Below are 20,901 nucleotides of genomic sequence, written 5' to 3' on the forward strand. Positions count from 1 at the left end.
ATTTACCTGAAAAGCATATGCCACCTTTCTTTGTTCAAGGATTGTGTAGAACGGGGAAAGTCTTAATAACTTTGTTCTTCTCATGCTGAAATTCTTCAAACAAAATATTAATTGCTAATATTAGCTTTCTCTAGCAAAAAAAACAACTCCTCTGTATCAGTTTACTTTTTATTTAAAAATAAAACAAGAATATTTGATCATATCTGTCTAGAATACCCACTTAAATTTACTTTTATATCAATCATATGCATGAATACTGTTGGGAGTAAGATATAGAAAGGATGATGAGTGTCGTGAGCATTAACATCAAAGTTTCTTAATTATCCATGCACTGGCAGAAAAGAGAGTCAGTAGGCCGTGAGTCCAGTGAGGGCTGAGCCAAGATGGCTACAAAAGGGTGTGATAGATAGGTGAAGCAGCTCATTGTCAGCTCCTGCTGGGCCATAAATTTAAGCCAAATGCCATTACCTACACCATCCCCCAGTCGTCTTCTGTTCATGTGGTCCTACATAAGTGATTCCCTGTCTGTAATTCAACTATGCACTTTCTACCCTCTTGACAGCCAGTGCCAGACCCTGCTAAAACCTACTCCTAGTCTGTCATCTGGATTTAGACAAAGCAAACAGCTCTTCCACTGTCCACTCCTGCACTGGCCACCCACCACACATTTGCAACAAATGTGAACAGGGGTAAAGTTTAAACGTCTGCTGCTCTGTCAGACCTGCCAAGTGCTCAGGGGAAGTTGAAAAAGCCTGGCAGCCAATTTTTTGTTGGGGAAAATTCCTTCCTAACCCCAAGAATAAATCTGCATACAGCCAAAACGAAATAACACTCCTAGATCTGGGAAGGACTGGCTGGGGGGATGATGCCCAAGGTCAACCAGCATGGTTTCATTTGGAGCAGGTTCTGTCAGATCAACCTAATTGCCTTCTACGATCAGGTCACAAAATCATTGTATGCAGGTGTCACAGTGGATGTAGCCTTTCTGGACTTCAGGAAGGCCTTTGACACTCTCTCACCCCATTCTCATTAAAATGCTAGGCGACTGCGGCACTGATGCCTACACAGTCAGATGGACTTGTGTCCCTAGTAGCACTCCTGAAAGCCAGGGAAAAATCCCTCTGTGCAACAGAAGGAGGACAGAATATACTTTACCTTATTCATTCATTAGTGTCCATTTTGTTGAGTAAGGCAGACATCTGAATCACTTTTCATTGTTATACAATCAGAAGTAATTAATTATAGCATGTCTATTTTCACTGTGAACCCTGAGGTAGAAATGTGGTTTTATGATATTTCTCAACAGCCGTCTGAACCCATTTGGACTTATAATTGCTCTGAATGAAGAAGGAAAAGCTTCTGGGATGCTCTTCTGGGATGACGGTGATTCTATTGGTAAGTCTGGCCTACCTGCGAGGTAAAGCAGTCAGAGATTCTGCACTCACCAGATGTCTTGCCAGTACAGCTTCACTGACTGGTGGAATTACTCCTGATTTATATTGGCCCAAATCTAACTCCCCACAGGTGTAAATCATGGCTGGTTTCACTGACGTTAGTAGCATTGTATTAGTGTAACACTCATGTAAGATCAGAAATAACTGCATCAAGTATAAAATCAGTATTTTACTTTCAAGCGCCTATGAAATTACCTTAGATTGATGAAAAACAACTCCAAAGGAGTAGGCAACACTTGAAAGACTTGAACATATTTTCAAGAGCAGGTTAGACCAAGACTGGGCAAAATACAACCTATGGGCCAGATCTGGGCCACTGAGGGTCTTTGCCTGGCCTGCAGTGGGTCCCTTGGTCTCACCCTGCCCAAGTGCGAGGGGCAGCCTGGGCCGTGGGGCATATGGCTACTGGAAGCACAGGAGGGCTGAAGTGGCTTTGAGGCTGGACTCCATTTCATGACAGCCCCGGTGGCAGCAGCTGTGACTCCTTCCAGCTGCCACTGCCAGACCCAGCCCTGCTCCCCAGGCACCCCAGCCCATCCGTCCCACACCCACTGCTGGAGGTGGGATCTGTGTGGGCATGGCAGTCAACCAGGTGGCAGAGATGGGGTCATGAGCCAGTGGGGAGTGGTGCCCAGGTGTGAGATTGGGGAGCAGGGCCAGGGAGACTCTAGGATCTTGGGGCATTGACAGCACAGGTCTGCCCCAGCTCTGCACCGTTACTGCCCCATGATCCCAGGGTCTTCATGGAGACCAGCCAGGACCTGCATGGGCAGGCGGACAGCATGGGGCCACAGGTGGGTGGAGAGCTGCATCTGGGGGTGGTGACAGCATGAGTCCAGGTCCCAGGTGACAGCCACGATCCATTCCCTGCATGCCCCAACCTGTGGAGCCAACACCTCGGCCCCATGCTGTCACTGCCTTGTGCCCCCACCCTGTGATCCTGGCCTTGCTCTCCTGTCCCACTCCTGAACAGTGCTCCCCACCCACCTGCAGCCCCATCCCACATAGATAGTTTTGGTGAGTTGTTGCTGAGCTGATCCAGCTCATGACAGCTCAGCAAAACTCCTTGTATGGTCCATGGGCCCAAATAATTGCTCACCCCTGGGTTTGACAGAGAATTGGCTGGGATGGTTTGGTCAGGGATGCTCCTGCCTTGAGCATGGAGCTGGACTAGATGGCCTTGTGAGCTTCTCTCCAGCCCTATGAAAGAACAGTTCACAAGTTGTCTAAGTTTGATCTTATTTGCTGGCTAATACTAAATTCAACTGCATGTATTTCTTGCTAACTATCTTAACTTTTCATTCTTTTGTGTTTTGACAGACTCTGTTGAAAATGAAAACTATTTCTTGGCCAAATATACATTCAGTGAAGTAAGTAGTAACTAGTATTTTGGTACTATTTTATTTATGTCTCTTATACCTCTGGTGTTCAGCCTTTAAAGCTGGTGAGCTTCTCTGATAACAAAGAGAGCTACAGAATAATCAAAATATGATATTACTTTGTAGTATTTCTGTCATGGCCATGACATGTCATAACCCATGCTGTGACCAGGGACCTACTTCATTTGTGGTTTTGCGGATTTCACGGAAACCACAAAATCTGGGATTATCTGCAAAATCATCAACAACAACAAAAAATAAATAAAATGCTAGCTCCCCTGTGGGAGCCAGCTTTCTTTGCTGCTGGGAGGAGAAGTTACCAGCTGGCAGGGTGGCACAAAGGGCAGCAGACAAGATGGCTGCTGCCCCCCTGTGTCTCCTCCCCTGTTGGGGCTTCTCTGCAAATCAGCGCCAAGGGGCAGGGATGCATGAAGGGCAATCAAGATGGTGGCCACTCCCTCATCTCTTCTCCTACCCAGGACCTCTCCACCAATGAGTGCTAAGAAGCAGGGCCTCTCTGCCAATCAGCACTGAGAGGTAGGGCTACCATAAAATGACCACAGAATGAGAATTTTATGCCATGGTCAGCCCACAAAAATTGGTAAATCCCCCCAAGATTTGGCAGACCCATAGTGCTAACACTGGTAACTTTCTTCAGTTCTCTCCCCTTTTCTCAGTCATAGCTACTGGGAATAAGAAAACCATTTTCTGTTACTGTTACTTGCGTGCGGAGACTCCAGTATCTTCTTAACCTTCTTCCCATGCACTTTGTGGTAGGAAATTCAGTGAGTTCCATGTTGCCCTCTGTTTAGAGTACTCCCTGTGCTGTCTGATATACTTTTGGAATTACTCCTGTGATTCATATTCTTACAGATGCCTGAGAGTGCCCAAGACCTAAAGTGTGGTTCAGATTTAATTATTTCTGTAGAGTTATATGCTACCCTTCCCAAACAAAGGCTCAGGAGGGGCTTAACAATAAAAGCCAAAAAGATAGAAGCAGAATGAAATATTAAAATAATAAGGTCCAACAAAGCGAACTCCAGAAACAAATATTCAAAAGCAATCTGCCCCCTACCTCTGATTGAGGAGTCTTCTCCCAGCTCAACTTAACCTTGATTTCCAACCTGCTTTCAGTATCTCTGCAAAAGGAAACAAAAATCTCCTCCCCATGTTCCCTCCAATCTCTACCCATTCCCACTCTCCTGACTCACACTACATGGAGTCTTACGCCTTATGGTTCCTCCCAAGCCAATACCTCCCTCTCTCAGAGGGGCTCTGGCTATTCCCCAAACCCACTCATTTTCCCCTTCCCCGTGATAAAAACACATTGTCAAATTTTAAAAAATTAGAGCAGTCAAAACCAAAACACCTTTTCCCTGTCCACCCTGAAAAGCAGCACCAAAGGGTGCCCTTGAGTGTCACCATTCGGTGGTACCCCCATTTTGGGTGCCCACCCCAGGGCAGCCTGTAGCTCTTCTTAAAGCCCTCAAGCTGGGGAGGGCCTTCCCTTTGCAGCTCCACTGGCTGTGCAGTTCAGATACAACATATCAGGGCTGTGCAAAACGGCACCGTTTCGTATCGACTTGTGTTTTGATGGAACAGCATTTCATTTTGAAGTTCATTTTGATTTGAAATCACTGTTCCGTTTCATTTCATTGAAATATTTTGCTGTTTCACGTTTTTCCCATAGGCTATAATGGGGAAGCTCAGAACAGCCTATAACTTTGTCATTTCTGGCCTGATTCAGATGAAACTTGCAGGAATGGTAGCCCCTTCTGAGGGCACAAAGCCTGCCAAGCTTCAGGGAGATAGGTATAGGGGTTTCAGGGAAACTGCAGCTCAAATTCTTGAAAGCAAAACTCATGTCATGTGTATGTCTTAAGCCACAGCAGGATTGAAACTGTAGGCATACTAGCCTGTGCTGAGGCACCAAAGCCTGCTAAACTTCAAGGAAATAGGTACAGGGGTTTCAGGGAAACTGCACCTCAAGCTGCTGACAAGCAAAACTCATGACATGGGTGACACTGTATGTGTAGTGGCACAGCAGGGTGAAAGCTGCAGACCTGCTAGCCCCTGCTGTGGCCACGAAGCCTGCCAGCTGTCAAACAGATAGGTGCTGGGGTTCTGGGGCCCTGCACCTCTGGCTCCTGACAGGCAAAACTCATGACATGGGTGGGTGACACTGTGTGTGTGTCACTCAACTGACACCAAGGCAGAAAGCAGGGAAGTTCAAACAATGGTGCCTTTTATGTAGTTTTTCCAGCCCTCCCCCAGAGCACTGGGATTGGAAGGGACCTCAGAAAAGGATGACAGTCACTGGCCAGCTACCCAGTCAGTAATGAGAGCAGTAATGAGAGCAGTCCTTCCCCCCACCACCTTCCCCTTTCCTCTTCTTACTTTAGTTTCTGTTTCCCTGTAGGGAAGCCCAGCTTGACCTTTGAAACTTGAGACATTTAAAAAATTTTGAAACGTTTCAACTTGCCTCGTTTTGTTTCGAGGCTGTTTCGTTTCGAGGCTGTTTCGAAGCTCTCTGTTCCATTTCAATTTCACTGTTTCGAGCTTGAAACAAGTTGAAACAGCGTTGAAATGAAAATGCTGGTGAAATTTCACAGAGCCCTACCACATACAGCTCTAGAAGCACAGAATAAACGTCACTGTATTTTAAAAAAAGAACAGGTAGAAGAAATCTAGGTTTTAGCTGAGAAAAATACTATAAAAACAAGTTTATAAAAACTAGAAGCTCATACATTATATGATAGTATTAAGGACATTCATGTGAAAAAAACTGATGACTTACGTCAGCAAGTGAAACACACTTGTTTTTTATCTGTAATTCCAACCTGCAGGAGGAAATGTTGAAGATATACCAGTTTATTGATGAAGATTTGAATAATTCAGAAGATAGGGGAAAAGGAATAACCTGTTCTTGAACCAATGTTCTGGCATGGTTTTTACATTATACATTCCCTAAAAGTTTGCCATCAGTGGTAGTTATTTAGAGGAATGGAATGTCAGTAATTTATATTCTGATGCCGTTTCTGGAATTAATGCCTTTCATGCATGATAGCAGGTTAGAATGGGTTGACAGACATTTTTGTGTGTTTGTGTACAGCGTGGTATCAGATATTTTCTAATGTATTACATGTTCAGTATTTAAAGTTCATTATTTATTTTTTTCCTCTGAATGCTGTGAGAACAATTGCAGTTTTTATCTTGTTGCTTTAAGAAAAATGGCATTTTATTTGTAAAATAGGAAGAGAGATTACTTTACATTTCTGTATTCTGTATATAGAAAATCACTTTGGGCAGACTAGAGAAGGGACTGTGACCAGATTTATAATATTAAATTCTGATCTGTGCAAATTTGATTGCTGATTCAGTAGTGCTTCCATTTCTCATTGCTTATGTTTTATTTCTCCCTGTAAATCTTTGTCTGAAATACCCACCTGCATTCCAGTAACCTCTGATGTCAAAATTTTCATTATCAGTATGCTGAAGTGTAAAACATTCACCTCTCAGATAGAGAATTACAAATGCATGAAACTTGTGTGACATTCACAGCACATGAAATTCTCAGTGTATGCTGCACATTCATACGTACTTATGGAACTACTCCATAATTTAATTTCATTATAATTATAGGGGAACACTTTAAAATGAAATTATAAGAGCACACTTAAAAAAACATACTTTATTTCTGCTTTCAAAATACTTACTGACACATACAGGGCTTGATCCAGCAAACTGGAATTTTGCCTAAGTAAGGACTTTAGTGGGAGACCCTATGATTTATATTTTAATTTTACATTGCAAAAGCTTTAAGTTCTAAGTATTTTGTTCTAGTTTCTGCTTTTATCCCATCCTATTAAAATAATGTAAGCTAATGTATGCTAAATGTGCTAACATTTTCAGCATACTTAAAGAAGTGATCATTGCAAAGCAATTAATCATTTCCTAAGCAGAGCAATTAATCTTTATGTCTTTAAGAGCTTGGGTGGAAGCAGAGTAGATTTGCACCGTTAGAAGCTTTGATCACATAACTAATGTAGTGATCCCTCTTCATTAATTGTTTGGGAAATTGTATCTGGTGATCTAATTTGATTGGTTTATTGCAATGGTTCTCAATCAGGGTGCCATGGTATCCTGGGGTGCCCTGTGATTCGCTTAAGCATATCACAGGGTGCCACACAATGTTAGCAGTGTTAGGTGTGCAAACATGATTCACAAGACAAGCCCAGATATTTCAAATATGAATCCACGTTGTTAAAGAACCTGCTGTGGTCTTTCTGAGTTTTTTGCAACAGCAGAATTGCTCTATTGTTTCCCTCAAAAAAAGTTGTAGAACTATGAGCTGGTATTATATGAGGGTTCTTCAAGTCTAAGGAAGGGGGCCTTGAGTCTAAAAGGGTTGAGAACCACTGGTTTAATGATTTCAGAAACTTCCTTGGTATATCTGTTTTAAAAATAAGAAGGGCTAGGTCTTGTGTTATGCTTAGGACATGTTAACTGCACTTAAAATGTGAGCTGATTGTCTGTCCCAACCCCAGCACTTCACTAAAGTCATTTCGGGACTGCTAGCAACAGAGATCTGACTTGCCCCATGTATCCAACAGCAGGTGATTGGCTCCCTGTGCCTCCTTCCAGCTACCGCCAGTGGCAGAGACCTGACTTGTCCCAATATGCCTGGGACTCTGTTATGGGGCCCTTTGCCATTCAAACTGGCATCAAGCAGGGCTGCATGATCACACCAATTTTATTTTCCATCTTTCTTGCGTCACCAAGATGCTAATCCATGATTGTCTGCCACATGGCATTGGCATCCAGTACAGGATGGATGGTAACTTTTTCAATCTCTCCTTCCTCTGTGCTAAAACCAGAGTTACTTCAGCCTTAATTGTGGAACTTCAGTATGTTGATGATTGTGCTGTTGTTGCATATGCTGAGGAGGGCCTACTATGGCCCATAACTGCCTCTACAGTACTATGGCCCATACCTGGGACTGACTCTTAACATCAGAAAAACAAAATTGCTTCACCAGCCTGCTCCAAGCGCCCTCCACCTCCCCCCAGGCAAAGATCCTCATTGCTGGACAGGAGATGGAGAACGTTGAACACTTTGCATACCTCGGCAGCCATCTCTCAAAGAGGGCCAACATCAACAAAGAGATTCAGTACAGGATCCGATGTGCTAGCTCTGTCTTCAGAAGACTGAATCATTGTGTGTTCAGTGATCATGACTATTTGCCTGAATTTGATGCAAGCAGGTGCAACTACCTAATGACCAACCATGACACAGCCATTCAATAGCAAAAAGCTATTGTGAATCAGCACTATAGAGGTAAATGATAAGTAAAGCAAACCAGCTGTTAAGCAAGTCTCACTATCCATCAGGTCTAGGAGCAGGATCAATGGGCATCTGGCCAGGAATGTTGCTGTCTTCCATTGGTTCAGGAACTTTTCAGAGGAGGATCAGTCCCCACCAGCCAATACCCATTATTTATACCTGGCTGCTAAACATAATCTTAATATTCTAATAAATGATCCCTGATAGGTTTTATTTAAATGTCATTGGCCATGTGTAGACAAAATGGGGGGGGGGGGTGTGCCCAACACTTTAAAGCGGTCTAAATGCTTTTGCACCGCTTTAATGGTGTCAGTGTTTGCATGCCTCAGCGGCATATTATGCATTAATTCCAGCCGCTGTAGGAAATTGGGTGGCGTAATGCACCTTAAATAACTTGGGGCGCAACAAACTAAAACTCCTCCCTCCCCTCCCCCACAGCCAGGGACCACTCTGCCCTCCCGCAGCTCATTCTCCCCTCCTCGCCAGAGAGGTAGGTAAGTTAGTGGGGTGTGTGCGTGACACGGGGTTTAATCATCCCTAAATTGAAGTGGAATTTTTTAAAACCCACCACTTCAATATAGGGCCCCCTGTTTTGTCTACACATGCTCTCATTTTGTCTACACATGCCCTTTGTTTCACTGGCAGACAAGACTCTTTAGGTAAATCTGATATATTTTATTAAACCAACTCATATACTTGGAAAAATTCTTCTTAGCAAGCTTTTGGGCTTAAATACCCTTCATCGGGCTGAGGAAGCATCTGCAGTTGGTGTGTACTCTTTGTTTCACTAAAACTTCCAGAACTAAATTAAATTAGACTTCTTATGGGCCAAGAAAGTGCCAATTAGTTAAAACTTAGATCTTTGAGAAAGTAACAGGGCAATAGGGAAGTCCTCTTATCTCCTTTCCATGGTAAAATGCTGTTCTAGCCCGGGCTAACAAGGCTGCCTTCTTATTGATTGTGTACAATTAAACAGATGGACAGTTTTTTTTCTGTTGATCAAGCCTGTCACAGCATCTGCAAATGCTCACATTATGGTATGTTACTCCACGACAGGCTTCAGGCCTGTTATTGCCGCTTAACCATAGGCCCTTTGAAAATGGCCAGGCCTGGCTGCAACACACCCAGGGCTCATGTCATATACACCTGTATACCGCCTACAACATCAGGACTCAAAAAAAACTCCTACTATATAAGGCTGTGGTAATTCCAACTCTTCTCTATGGCGGTGAACCTAGGGTGACCTACAAGGACCACCTGAAAAGCCTGGAACACTATCATCAGTGCTGCCTCTGGAAGATCCTTGGCATAAAATGGGAAGATTGTGGCTGATGCTAACTCCACCAATATGAAAGCATTGATTATTTAATATCAGTTGCGGTGGACAGGGCATTGTGTGCTTCTTGTCTGATGTGCATATACTAAAACAACTGTTATACTCCCAACTCAGCCAAGGACAAAGGACAGGAGGAGGCCAGAGGAAACGCTTCAAGGGCACCCTCAACATTAAGAAGTGTGGCGTTGACACATTGAAAAAACTATCCCAGGACAGAGCTACATGGCAGTGCCTTGTGAGAAAAGGCACATCTTACAGTGAGTAAAATCATCTTGCCTTGGAGGCAGAAAAATGACAAATGGAAGGACAGAAAACAAGACTGAGAAATCTGTGGTCTGACCCTCCTTTTAACCACCACCTGTGGCATATGCTAGAGGGTCTGCAGCTCTGGGATTGGCCTTCTTAGCCATCAAGGGACTCATCTACAACCCTGTACTTGACTCTTGGGACTGATCATCCTTGACCATGAGGAATCACTGATGACGACAAGTGTACATAGCTGCTTCAACTATAGCATCTATTCCACTTATTTTAATTTATCTACATATGGCCCCCTCTACATGGTGCAGGTATTGCACAATTAGTTGATTAATTGTGCAATTAACTGAAACCATCACACCATCATACCAGACCGTGAAAATGCGTACTAACTTTGTAGCTGGTTGCTATCCAGCTTTAATTTGCACATGAAGCAAGGTCTCCCCTGCAGCTGGGAGCCCTGTCAGCTGACTAGGCTCCCAGCCTCAGGAGTGCACCTTGCCTAGCCAGGGCTGGGAGTCCTACAGCTGAGGGGACTCTCAGCCCTAGCAGCTTCTGACTGTGGAACTCAGCCATGCCCCATGGCTTCTGGGACCCAGAGCCCCACACCTGCAGGTGCTGTGTCCTGGCAGCAAACCTCCCAGTGCCAGGACCAAGAGAGTCCTGGCAGCCATGTGACACAGCTGCGATCTCATAGCCCTGGGGGTCAGTTGAGGGGCTCCTGGCTGCCAGAGTTTGCTTCTTGCTGCTGATGGGGGGTAGAACTTGGAATCGGGCTCCCCCTGCACTGGCAATAAGATTCAATGGGCTCTAATGCGTGAATCCACAGTCATGCCCCTTGCCATGCAAGTGTGGCATGGCAGGAGGTGCAGTTTTGTGGATTGTGCATTAGATTGCACTGCGTTTTACCTATGTGTAGAGTAGCCCTAAGTCTACCCATATTGCTTCTAGTACTACACCTGCTACTGTTATATCTCAGCAGGGTATAAGACTCAATATTGCACTGGTTAGGCAAATAAAAGGAAAAGGTTGAGGAGATTCTAAGAATGTGTTGTAAATATTCATTTTGTTTCTTGCTTTGCTGGGTTTTAACAGCATGCAAAATCCTATCCTGTATGAAAATTAAGAGGTCAACTATGCCTGTTCTGTGTTATAAAGTCTTTTCTATCTTTATTCCTTTTGATGTTTTAATATCTATATAAAGCTTTCTGCTTGGCAAATAATAGTATAAATATTCACTGAATAGTTCCCAAAGAGTCTCTACAAATCTAAAATTGTGACTTCTGAATTATTATAGGGCCAACTGAGGACAACAATTGTTAAAAATGGCTACCGGGCAGTTGATTCTTTGACTTACAATAAGCTTCAGATTCTTGGTGTAACTTCAAAACCTAACACTATTGTTCTCAATGGAAAAGTCATCTGCAATGAGAACTTACAGTATCAGGCTAATGGGGTAAGTGTTTTTCTGAAGAATTATTAAAAATCTTATGTATAGACATATTTGACCCAAACTTAAAGAGGAGAGTCAATGATAATGCTAATCATTTTCAGATCATGCCCTGTATCTTTCTAAATGTGACTGAAAATCAGATTTTTGATATAGCAGTGTCTGAGGATAAAATTGGAAGAAGGAAAAGTCACAATTATAAGAATGGAAGACTTCCTGGTTTCAGGTCTCTTCCAGCCCCTAATGACTATGAAACTATGTTCCAGGAAAATGTGTATTTTCTTCTTAGACACATGACACCTCTCACTTACTTGATATCTGCTGCTTATTCAAGCTAATGCTTTCATGTTTATGAAGTGGTGATAAAATAACAAATGATTCTTTAGGGTGAAATGTTAGCTGCTACTCTTTTTTTTACTGTTTAGTCAACAACCTGGGAAAACCTGCCAGGGTATTATTTAGCAATAACTAAAAAGAATTTCTGGAGTAGGCACATGTCAGATATTTTATGAAAAATGAGTGCACAGAATATCCAATAAAAATGGATATAGTTCATTTTAGTGAATGCTTCCATTTCTTCACAAGAAAGATTTGTAGTTGTTCAAAATGTGTTTGTGTTTATCAGGAGACTTATATATCAGTGATAGCAATAGCTACAACTTCAGAACACTAGTCTGGTAAACTAATGTGGTCCCATTCATGTGTCTCAGGTCTCTAATGGGGTTACAGGGCTGAAAGAGCCTATATAGTAGAAGAAGGAATCTTCCATTAGTTCGCAAATCACAGATAAGGGCTATACCTAATAGCTGAAGCAGCCTCGTTGTTTCCCCTTGTTGCTGATATGGGGAATGACAGGAGGATCAGTACTGTTATAGCTCTTCTCACCCTGATGCTCCAACACAAAACACCCCACAGAGTTAGGCTTTGTGTGGGAAGCGTGGTACACAACCCTTTCCTACAGTTCTGCTTGTAGACAGCCCTCTGTGTTAGTGGGGATAAGATTAAGAAGTGTCTTTAAGGTCTCATTAATATTTGATTTAAGACAGAGCCAGAGGAACAAGCAGTGGCTATCATTTTTGCTTTGTTATGCTATTTACTTGGTTTACTAATGTGAGTTCACACAGAATTAAAGTCAATTACATGCAATTATTTCTAATGCTTTCCTTACTGAACAAAAGCTGTTGAAAAAAAAAGAAAATTTAAAAGAATAAATTCTGCCGTAAGAAACATGGAAAACTCACTTTTAGAAGGAAACATCATAAATAACTATAATCGAAACCTCCTCCAAGGAAGTAATTTTTAACAGCAGAACTGCTTCTAAGCAAGCTGAAAGCAATACAAACTTAATAGGAAAAGGACAAAAACTCCACAGAGGTTTACTTAGAAGGAAGCAACCAAGAAAACTCATATGATAGCAGCATGTAAACAGGTGAAAATATGAAATGATCAACAACAAAGATGGGAAAAGCTGGTCACAAAACTACTTGTTTATTTTGATTTACACACAAAAATAAACAAGAATACATCCATCCACCTGTCACAGGGCACTAAGGTGTCCTGCTCCTTTTAAGGGCTGGAACTGCTAGGGAGAGAGGCCTAGCAGTCAGTTGGGAGCCCCGGCTGCTGGTTACCAGGGCAGCCAGAATGAGTTAGTTGGTCCGCACCTGCCAGCGGTCAGCTGACCAGAAGGGGCAGGGCCTGGCTCATCTATAAACCCCAGGGGTAAGGCCAGGAAGGCAGTTCCCTGCTAGCAGCCAGAGGGGAAGGAGCCTCCAGGGAAGAAGTGCCTAGTGATGCTGCAACTGCCTGATATGCTGCACCTAGGGCTAAGGGGGCTCCATGAGCTCCACAGGTACCCTTGCCTACTAGACACTTAGTGCCAGGATGAAATATGATTCTCTTAAAGGGTCAGAGCACACCCTGGTCTTTTGTATTATGTTATAGCCCAGGGGCTTATGTTTTGTTTGCTGTTGTATACTACCGGTGGTTTGGGTGAGGCTATTTGGGGAAGGAGGAGGCCTCACTGGGGGCCCACTGCAGCATGGAGACCCCAGTGCCAGCGAGGGCATGGCATTTTGGGGGTGCAGAGACAGGGCTGCGGAGAGCCCAGGGGCCAGTGAGGTGCAGACAGGGTGGCGGAGAGCCCAGAGAAGACAAGGGGGACAAATCACAGCAAGTCTTAGGCTGGACAATGTCAATACCGTCTGTGAGGCTTGGGGCATGGTAAAGGGGTGGTTGGAGCCACGCATATAGCCCATAAGGCTGGGGTGCCCCGGGACATCTATTTTGAAATGGGACCCACAAGGGGTCCAAGAACCTCAGGGTTCAGGGAGGTCCATCAGGACCGTGCCCAAGTAGGCTTAAAGGCAGCCTCCCTACTCATCACAATTACAGCAAGACGTAGCAGGCGAGAATAGAGGGTGCCCAGCGGGGCGGGCTGTATTGGCACAGTTGAGGGGCCCTAGGGGTACCATAGCCATCCTTGAGGACCCCATCCCATGACACCAGCTCACATTTCTGCTCCTGAACAACTACTGAAAAAAGAAAGAATACAAGGAGTAACCATTTAGTCTTGTATGATAGCAAAGCCTTAATTAGTCAATAATTTAAAGATACCCATAGATCCCCTCTAACCTTAGCAACCATTGCTTTCTGAAAGTCCTAGTGGTATGTTCAATTTATTGTAATATTATGAGCACCATTTTTTTAGAGCAGTTTTTGGCAAGTATGCCACAAATTAACACCACACCCTCCCCAAGTGCTGCCGCAATTGTTGATCTGCTGCTTTGTTTTCTGCTTCCTACTCTGTACTTCCTGCCAAGTCTCCTCATCTGCTTCCTGCCCTGTGTTCCCTGCCTGATCCCCTGCTCTGCTTTCTGCCCTATTGGCTGCTGTGCTGCCTGTCCCCTTCCTGATCTGCTGCCCTGTCCTTTCCCTGATCTGCTGGGTGCCATGCAGAGATGCTGCCCACGCTGTTTAAAGCACTAACGTAGCAGGATGGCCCGAGATGCTGTAGAAAATGCCTAAGGCACTGGATTCACAAAAGGACTGAAGTGCCTCAGCACTAATTAACTGTTAGGTGCCCAGTCCCTGTAGAAATATCCGTAGAACCAACACACTGAGTGGAGACCTACCTCATTAGTCAATAGGCAAATGTGGAGGACAGGGGTAGATCATTAATCATACCTTTCTCTGGGGTGTAGGTGTCTTATTCAACCCTGATGGGAAGAGCCTCCCACTATTGGAGACTCACAACCTGGAGCCATCTCCTGAAGTCAGGCATTTATGCTGCTTCTTTCAGAAAGAAAGGAGAGTGAAGGCTTTCTTTTAAAGGAGGTGATAATGTCTCTAGGCCTTATCCAGGATATGGGAGTTCAGTCTCATCCTCTGGCTGCATGTGTTCAAAACCACAGCTCCCAACCTAGCCTATGGCTTATGCACTAGGTTTATATGCTGTTTTGGAGTGGCTGTAATTTCTTCCTCTTGAAGCTGTGCTACTTTGCATGGCAAATTGAAGATTCATTGGATCAAAAAAAAAAAAAGAGCAAGCAACAGTGAGCATAGCTGTATCATTCTTTGACTGGGAACTTGTCTACGCAGAACGAATCCTGGGTTCCTGTCCCTGCTCCAAGGATTGTTTCTATATTTTACCAGTGACTGCTTAATGTAAAATACAGAAGCAGTCATTGGGACAGGGACTGAAACTTAGGTCTCCCCTCCCCCTGCTTAGTGTCCTAATTACAAAGCTAAGGAATTGTGCTGTCTTGTATGCTTTCTCTCTGGCATTATGATTTGTTAAATATGTTATGCAACATGGCACAGCTTCAACAGAAGGGACCAAGAGTGGCCTAATTCCAAAATAGCCTGCTGCCTGGTGGTGGGAGGATTTGTTTGTAGATAAAAATTTGCATTCTCTCAGTTACACTCTTACAGGTTTTGTTTTAAAAGGATTAATCATCAAGTTCTGTATCTCAGGAATCTCACATAATTGGCCTGTGATAGTAGCTGTAGATGCTAATTTATATTGGACCCATCTCTGTATTTGAGAAGCGGGCAGAAATGCACCTTTTGTAATAATGCAAGATGGCTTTTTATTGGTCTGGTCCTAAAATAGATCTGCCCTTGCTGACTGATTAAACATGTTTTACATGTTCTCTTGCATATTAAGTACACATGTTGGTGCAACATATGCTGTCATATCTTTATGTACATAAAGACTGGCTAGCATATGTAGCCAGTATTGTTGGTTAACCATACCGAAAAATTATAAATGTTGAAATGCTCAAAAGGCAGTTATTCTGAGGCTCCAGGACTTGCCTCAAAATTCACGCCTTCCTGAAAAACTGTGCTATAAGATTGCATCTCTCATTTAAAATACAAAACCAAAAACTTCTAGCTCCCACAGTTGCAGTGAGAATCTTGAAAATTAGACCCACATGTAAATTAATGCAGTACTGTTTACCTATGTTTGAGGAATGCATGAAAAAAAACAGCTAAAAGGGGTGAGCTACCCCCATGCATCTTAATAGGTTGTTGATTCTGAAAGCTAAAGATGAGAATTTGTCACATACTAGAAAAGGAATATAAGGAAAAACACAGAATACATGAAGTATTAGTATTGAATTAACAATGGGACCTCTGCTATCATATCTGTAATTTCCTATTTAATTTATCTTATTAATTTATCTGAAGCTGTTAAACAATTTTGTAGAAGTGCTGATGAATCTAGGGACCTTGTCAGAGAATTAGGCCCAATTTGGCATTAAGGAGGTGAGGTGTTGGCTAAAGGCTTAGGTTAAAGTTGCTGTGGTTTAAACTCAAGCTTGCTGTCTTGTTAACAGTTGAAACTTATCTTTAATATTAATTTAGTATCTATTGATTAATTTTGTGTGCTTATTTCTACAGAAACTCACTTTACAGATTTCTGCACCGCTTAGTCAAGAACTGAACATTATACTTCAATACAACATTTAGTAAACAGATAAGTGATTTAACATCACTGGTTCCCATATTTTGATCTTGATGTTGTCATGTCCTTGATGTCTTAATTTTCTCCTGCATATGAATGCATATTAGAGTATATAAATAATCAGTTCAAATTTTTAATACAACAGTTCTTCAAATAAAGAAATGTTATGATCGTGTCCATGAGAATCACTATGTTATGAAAACTATTGTATATCCAGAAACAGAAAAAAATAACTCCAAAAAAAAATCCATAAACTTTGGTAGTCTAATCCTTCCCTATTTTAGTCAATTTGATTGTTATTGTTTATTTTAAAAGGAGCATAACATGGAATTTTTCTCTCCATTAAAACATAAAAATGTGGCAAAAAATGTTTTCTAAATTTTAACAGTTAAAAGAAGGATAAAATGGAATCCTGTGACAATTGAGAAGGTGAGGCACAAGGCTGTTGTCAGCAATGGAAATAGCTAGTCACAAATCTTGGCCTATAAAAGTTTTCATGTTGCTGTCTTTCTAGACCATACTTATAGATGTAGGATCGGTTTCTGCCTCTTATGCTTTTCTCTATTGTACATGTTGGCACAAACACACTTAACCAGTTACCTACAAATTCTGTAAAGGCGGCGGTCCCCAAGACTCATTGCTGGGATTAGGATGTAGTCACCAATTCCAGGAACCACAACTGTGGCATGAGGCCGGTTTTGACTCCTTCCTATATTGCTGAGTTGCAGAGTGCTGCCTTAGATGCTGAGGGTTACCCAAGGTACACAGAGATAACTTCAGGAATCTCATTTTGGGATGATGGTATGCTGTTTTTCAGCTTCAGAGTGAAACAATTGTGATGGCAATCCATGGAATTTTCCATACTGGGGAATAGAGCTGTGCAAAACAGCACCATTTCGTTTCAACTTCTCTTTTGCTGTTTTGACGGGACAGTGTTTCATTTAGAGTTTCATTTAGTTTTGAAAGCACTGTTCCATTTGGTGTCATCAAAACTGTTTCGTTTTTTCGACGTTTCACCCATAGGCTATAATGGGGAAGCACAAAACTGCCTATAACTTTGTCATTTCTTGCCTGATTGGGATGAAATGTGCAGGGGTGGTAGCCCCTGCTGAGGCCACAAAGCCTGCCAAGTTTCAAGGAGATAGATGCAGGGGTTTCTGGGATCACAGTCACTGACCAGCTACATATGTCAATATGAGAGCAATCCTTCCCCCCCTTCCCTCTCCCTCCCCCCTCCCTCCTCTCACTTTCTGCTTTGAAACATTTCATTTTGAGGCTGTTTCAAGACCTTTTTGCTTTGTTTCGATTTTGCTGTTTCGAGCTCCAAATGAGTTGAAACAGTGTCAAAACGAAATACCTGGTGAAATTTTGCACAACCCTACTGGGGAACCCCTCACAATGTACAAAAATGCCATACCCCAGAGGGTGGTATAACCACAAAAGAAGTCAGAACTTTTGTGGACTTTTAACCAAGGTAGCTGAGAATTGCCCTAATTCAGCCTTCCCCCTGGGGAAGCGTGAAAGGCTCTTTGAGGCTGTGGCAATCAACAGGGGAAGTGACAATTGTGAGAGCAGCAACAGGTAGAAATGGAGACAATCTGTGGGGTCAGAAGATGGCAGTGGTGGCTGTAGGCATGCTGGGAGAGCCCTTGAAGTAGAAAAGAAAGAGCAAAGGAAGGAAAAGGAGAGGAATCCCAGCCTGCAGCCTACTCTCCCCTGCAGAAAGACCTGCAATGTCTATGGACAGATCCGTGGCTGAAGGATTGGATTCTTAAATTACTTCAAGACCCATTAGTGAGTCATGGTAGAGATCATCCTTGAATAAAAGGATTGTCAACAATGAGGGCATAAACCACCCAAATTTGAGAAACACAGCTCTAAACAGACTGCCCAAGGTCCATCTAGCCAAGCATCTCTGACAGCAGTAAGTAGTGGATGCTTAAGAGTAGGGCTGTCCAATTTCTTGGCAGCCAGGGGCCATGTACCACATGGACCACAGACTGGGGAACCATATGTCACTCAGGTCACTTGCCATGTGGGTGGCCCACCTTTCTACCATTCAGGATGCCAGGGTCTCCCTGCCAGGTGCTCAGCCTCACTCTGCTCCCAGCCTCCACCCCCAGCCTTATCCTACTCCCAGCTGGGTCCACCGCATGGGCAGCTCCCCTGTCTGCTGTTGCATGCTGTGCTGGCAGCCTGGCTCCCCTGCTGCACACATCCACAATCATCTCCCTTCTCTGTCACTATGCACAGTTCACCCCACCACATGCACAGCACAAGCAGTCCAGCTTGCTTCACTGTGCTGCCCTACCCCCTAGATTTGGGGCAGGAAGTGGAAGCTGGGGAAGAAGAGGGAGCTTGGAGCCCCCAGCCACCTCTACCTCAAAAGCAATGTTAGCATTTTGCAGACCACATGCTAGTTGGACAGCCCTGCTTTAGAGGAAGAGTATAAGGAACAGGGCAAATGCTTTTGTTACCAAGGGGTAACAAGTGTATCTTTGTAATAGGGAGCCGACTCCCAGCCCCTGTTATGAGCAGGATCCCAGACATGGCTGGGCTTGCCTTTTTTCTTACCCAGAACCACACCAAAACCCTGCTGCTACTGGCAGACTCACCCAGATGCAGTGGGGAGCTGGCCTCTCTACTGGGGCAAGCAGACTGCTGAGGGTGGCCAGATCCCCACCTGACCCAGTTTGGGAGGTCATGTCAGGTCTCTGCTGCTTTAAACAGCCATTTGGGAGGGAACCCAGAACCAGGGCTTGATTAACATATAAGCAAACTAAAGACATGCCTAGGGTCCTGAGCGGGGGGGGAGGGGGCAGTCCTTCCCTCTATGGTGGCAGTGCAAATGGCCCCATCTGCCTTGCCTTGCCTTTCCCTCCCCTCCTCTCTTCCAGCATCACTGCTATGGCAGATGCTTCCTAGCAGTGGTTCTGAGTTCTGCTCCCTGCGGGCAGCGACACCAGAGTAGGGAAGAGAGGTCTTGATCAGCCTGGGGCCCACAAGTTTGTTTGCCTAGGGCCCACTAAAGGGTTAATCTGCCCCTGTCCTGAATTGCCAAAAAGCCCCAGCTTCTGGCAATCCCCAGCTGCTGACAACCATTTGATAGGGAACCAGAGATGATTGGATTCAAGGAGATCTGGTGGATTTACAAGGAAAAGGGCTGAAGCCCATAGACACCAGGAGAGGGGAATGAGAGCACAGTCTCCAAGAAGGGAGCAGTGCCTGTCTGTGCAGAGGCACAGAAAAAGAGATTAGGAACAGCACAAACCTGGGTATGAGCCCAGGCAGTCTTTAAGACTGAAGCAAGCCAGTGAAGGATAACCAGTGGAAGAGACTCAAACACGTGACACCCCAGTGTCGGACATGTGGGAAGATTGTGCGTAGGTACAAGCCACAAAGGTCTCTCTAGAGGACCTGGCCATGGGATGACCAAGCCAGTAATGGTGGGGCTGAGAAACCATGGATGAACTATGGCTAAGAGAGATACAAACAAGAAAATTGACAAGTTCCAAGAAAGGGAACACAGAGAAAACCAGAGACATGAATTAAGAGAGATTCTACCCTGAAGAGCTTGCAGCGGCAAAAGGCCTGACCAACCAGGTGCATGACCAACCAAGCTGACTGTCAAGTGGCCCGGACATTGTGGGAAGACGATAGGTCCACCAGACGGGTGTGGTAAGGGTAGGGTGGAGGGGAGGTGGAGCCCTGAGAAGAGGACTTATCTCCTTTGTTGAGAAAGTGAAGTTCCCCAGTTTGTTTCACCAGTTAGCTTCCTTTTATTTTGTTTCCATCAAGGCATGGCAGGTGAGTACAAGGAAGGGAGCAGCGACTTGGGAAAAGACATGCAGATACATTACACCCACTGACAATCTTCTTTTCAATATTTTAAATATTTGCACTTCTAAAATGACATATATTTAAGTGTGAGTAGTGGTTCTTTGCATTTGCAAGTCCCTCTTTGGAGAGCCTTTATATTACTGAAGCCACTGCATGTTTTTGTAATTGTGAAAGGTTGTGATTGATGGTGCTGAGAAGCCATCCTTTTTATAGTAAATACAGCTCACAGGAACTGTTTTTATCCTGAGACCATTTTAACTGTACTGGTATAACACTTGCATCCTAATGACCCAGGAACAGCAAACAAACAAAAAAAATCCCACCTCTGGTAGAAACAATATATTAATTCCTCCTATAAAATTAATTTTCCTTTCCAAATTCAGAAATGTTAGGATAACTCTATAACATACACAAACATTTTCTTGCCTGGAAAATCTCTAATTCTAACATTGATCTGTTTCTTTTATGTTGCCTTGATATAGAGGGACAAAAGAGGATTCATTGCATTGTGGCATATTTTCCCCCCTTGAATCAAATGGAGCTGTAAGTCAATAGTTACTTCTTTCATTGCAGTCTATAATGTTCCTGCTCAGTTTGCATATCCTCCCTCTCATGCTGATTGAGATTTAACAATATTAATTTCAGTTGCATTAATGAGACATGTATATGGGTCTCTCAGTAAACCAGCAGAACCTAATGTTCTGAAGGGATTTAAGTACGTCTATAGCTACCAAAGCATGAGGGCCAAATGGATTCCTTAATAGATTCTTTAATTGCACATGTTGCCAGAACTGAACTTATGGGCTTCAAGTTGCATAAGTTCAAACTTAAAAAAAAATTTCACTCCAGGTAAACTGAGGCACTGTTACTAA

The 20,901-nt window shown here is 43.6% G+C and overlaps 1 protein-coding gene across 1 annotated transcript in view; it reads left to right on the forward strand.

The window, feature by feature from the left end:
• The window catches only part of LOC149865597 (sucrase-isomaltase, intestinal-like), a 139,853-nt gene extending 123,659 nt beyond the window's left edge, over positions 1–16,194 (forward strand). Inside the window, exons 20-23 of the mRNA XM_090041063.1 lie at positions 1,307–1,395; positions 2,775–2,824; positions 11,068–11,226; positions 16,126–16,194. Coding sequence (XP_089897189.1) covers positions 1,307–1,395; positions 2,775–2,824; positions 11,068–11,226; positions 16,126–16,194 — 367 coding nt within the window. The remainder of the gene's footprint in view (positions 1–1,306; positions 1,396–2,774; positions 2,825–11,067; positions 11,227–16,125) is intronic.
• The last annotated feature ends 4,707 nt before the right edge of the window (positions 16,195–20,901 follow it).

Source organism: Crocodylus siamensis, chromosome 4 (genome assembly GCF_052110815.1).
Source record: "Crocodylus siamensis isolate JL-2025a chromosome 4, ASM5211081v1, whole genome shotgun sequence".
NCBI lineage: Eukaryota > Metazoa > Chordata > Crocodylia > Crocodylidae > Crocodylus > Crocodylus siamensis.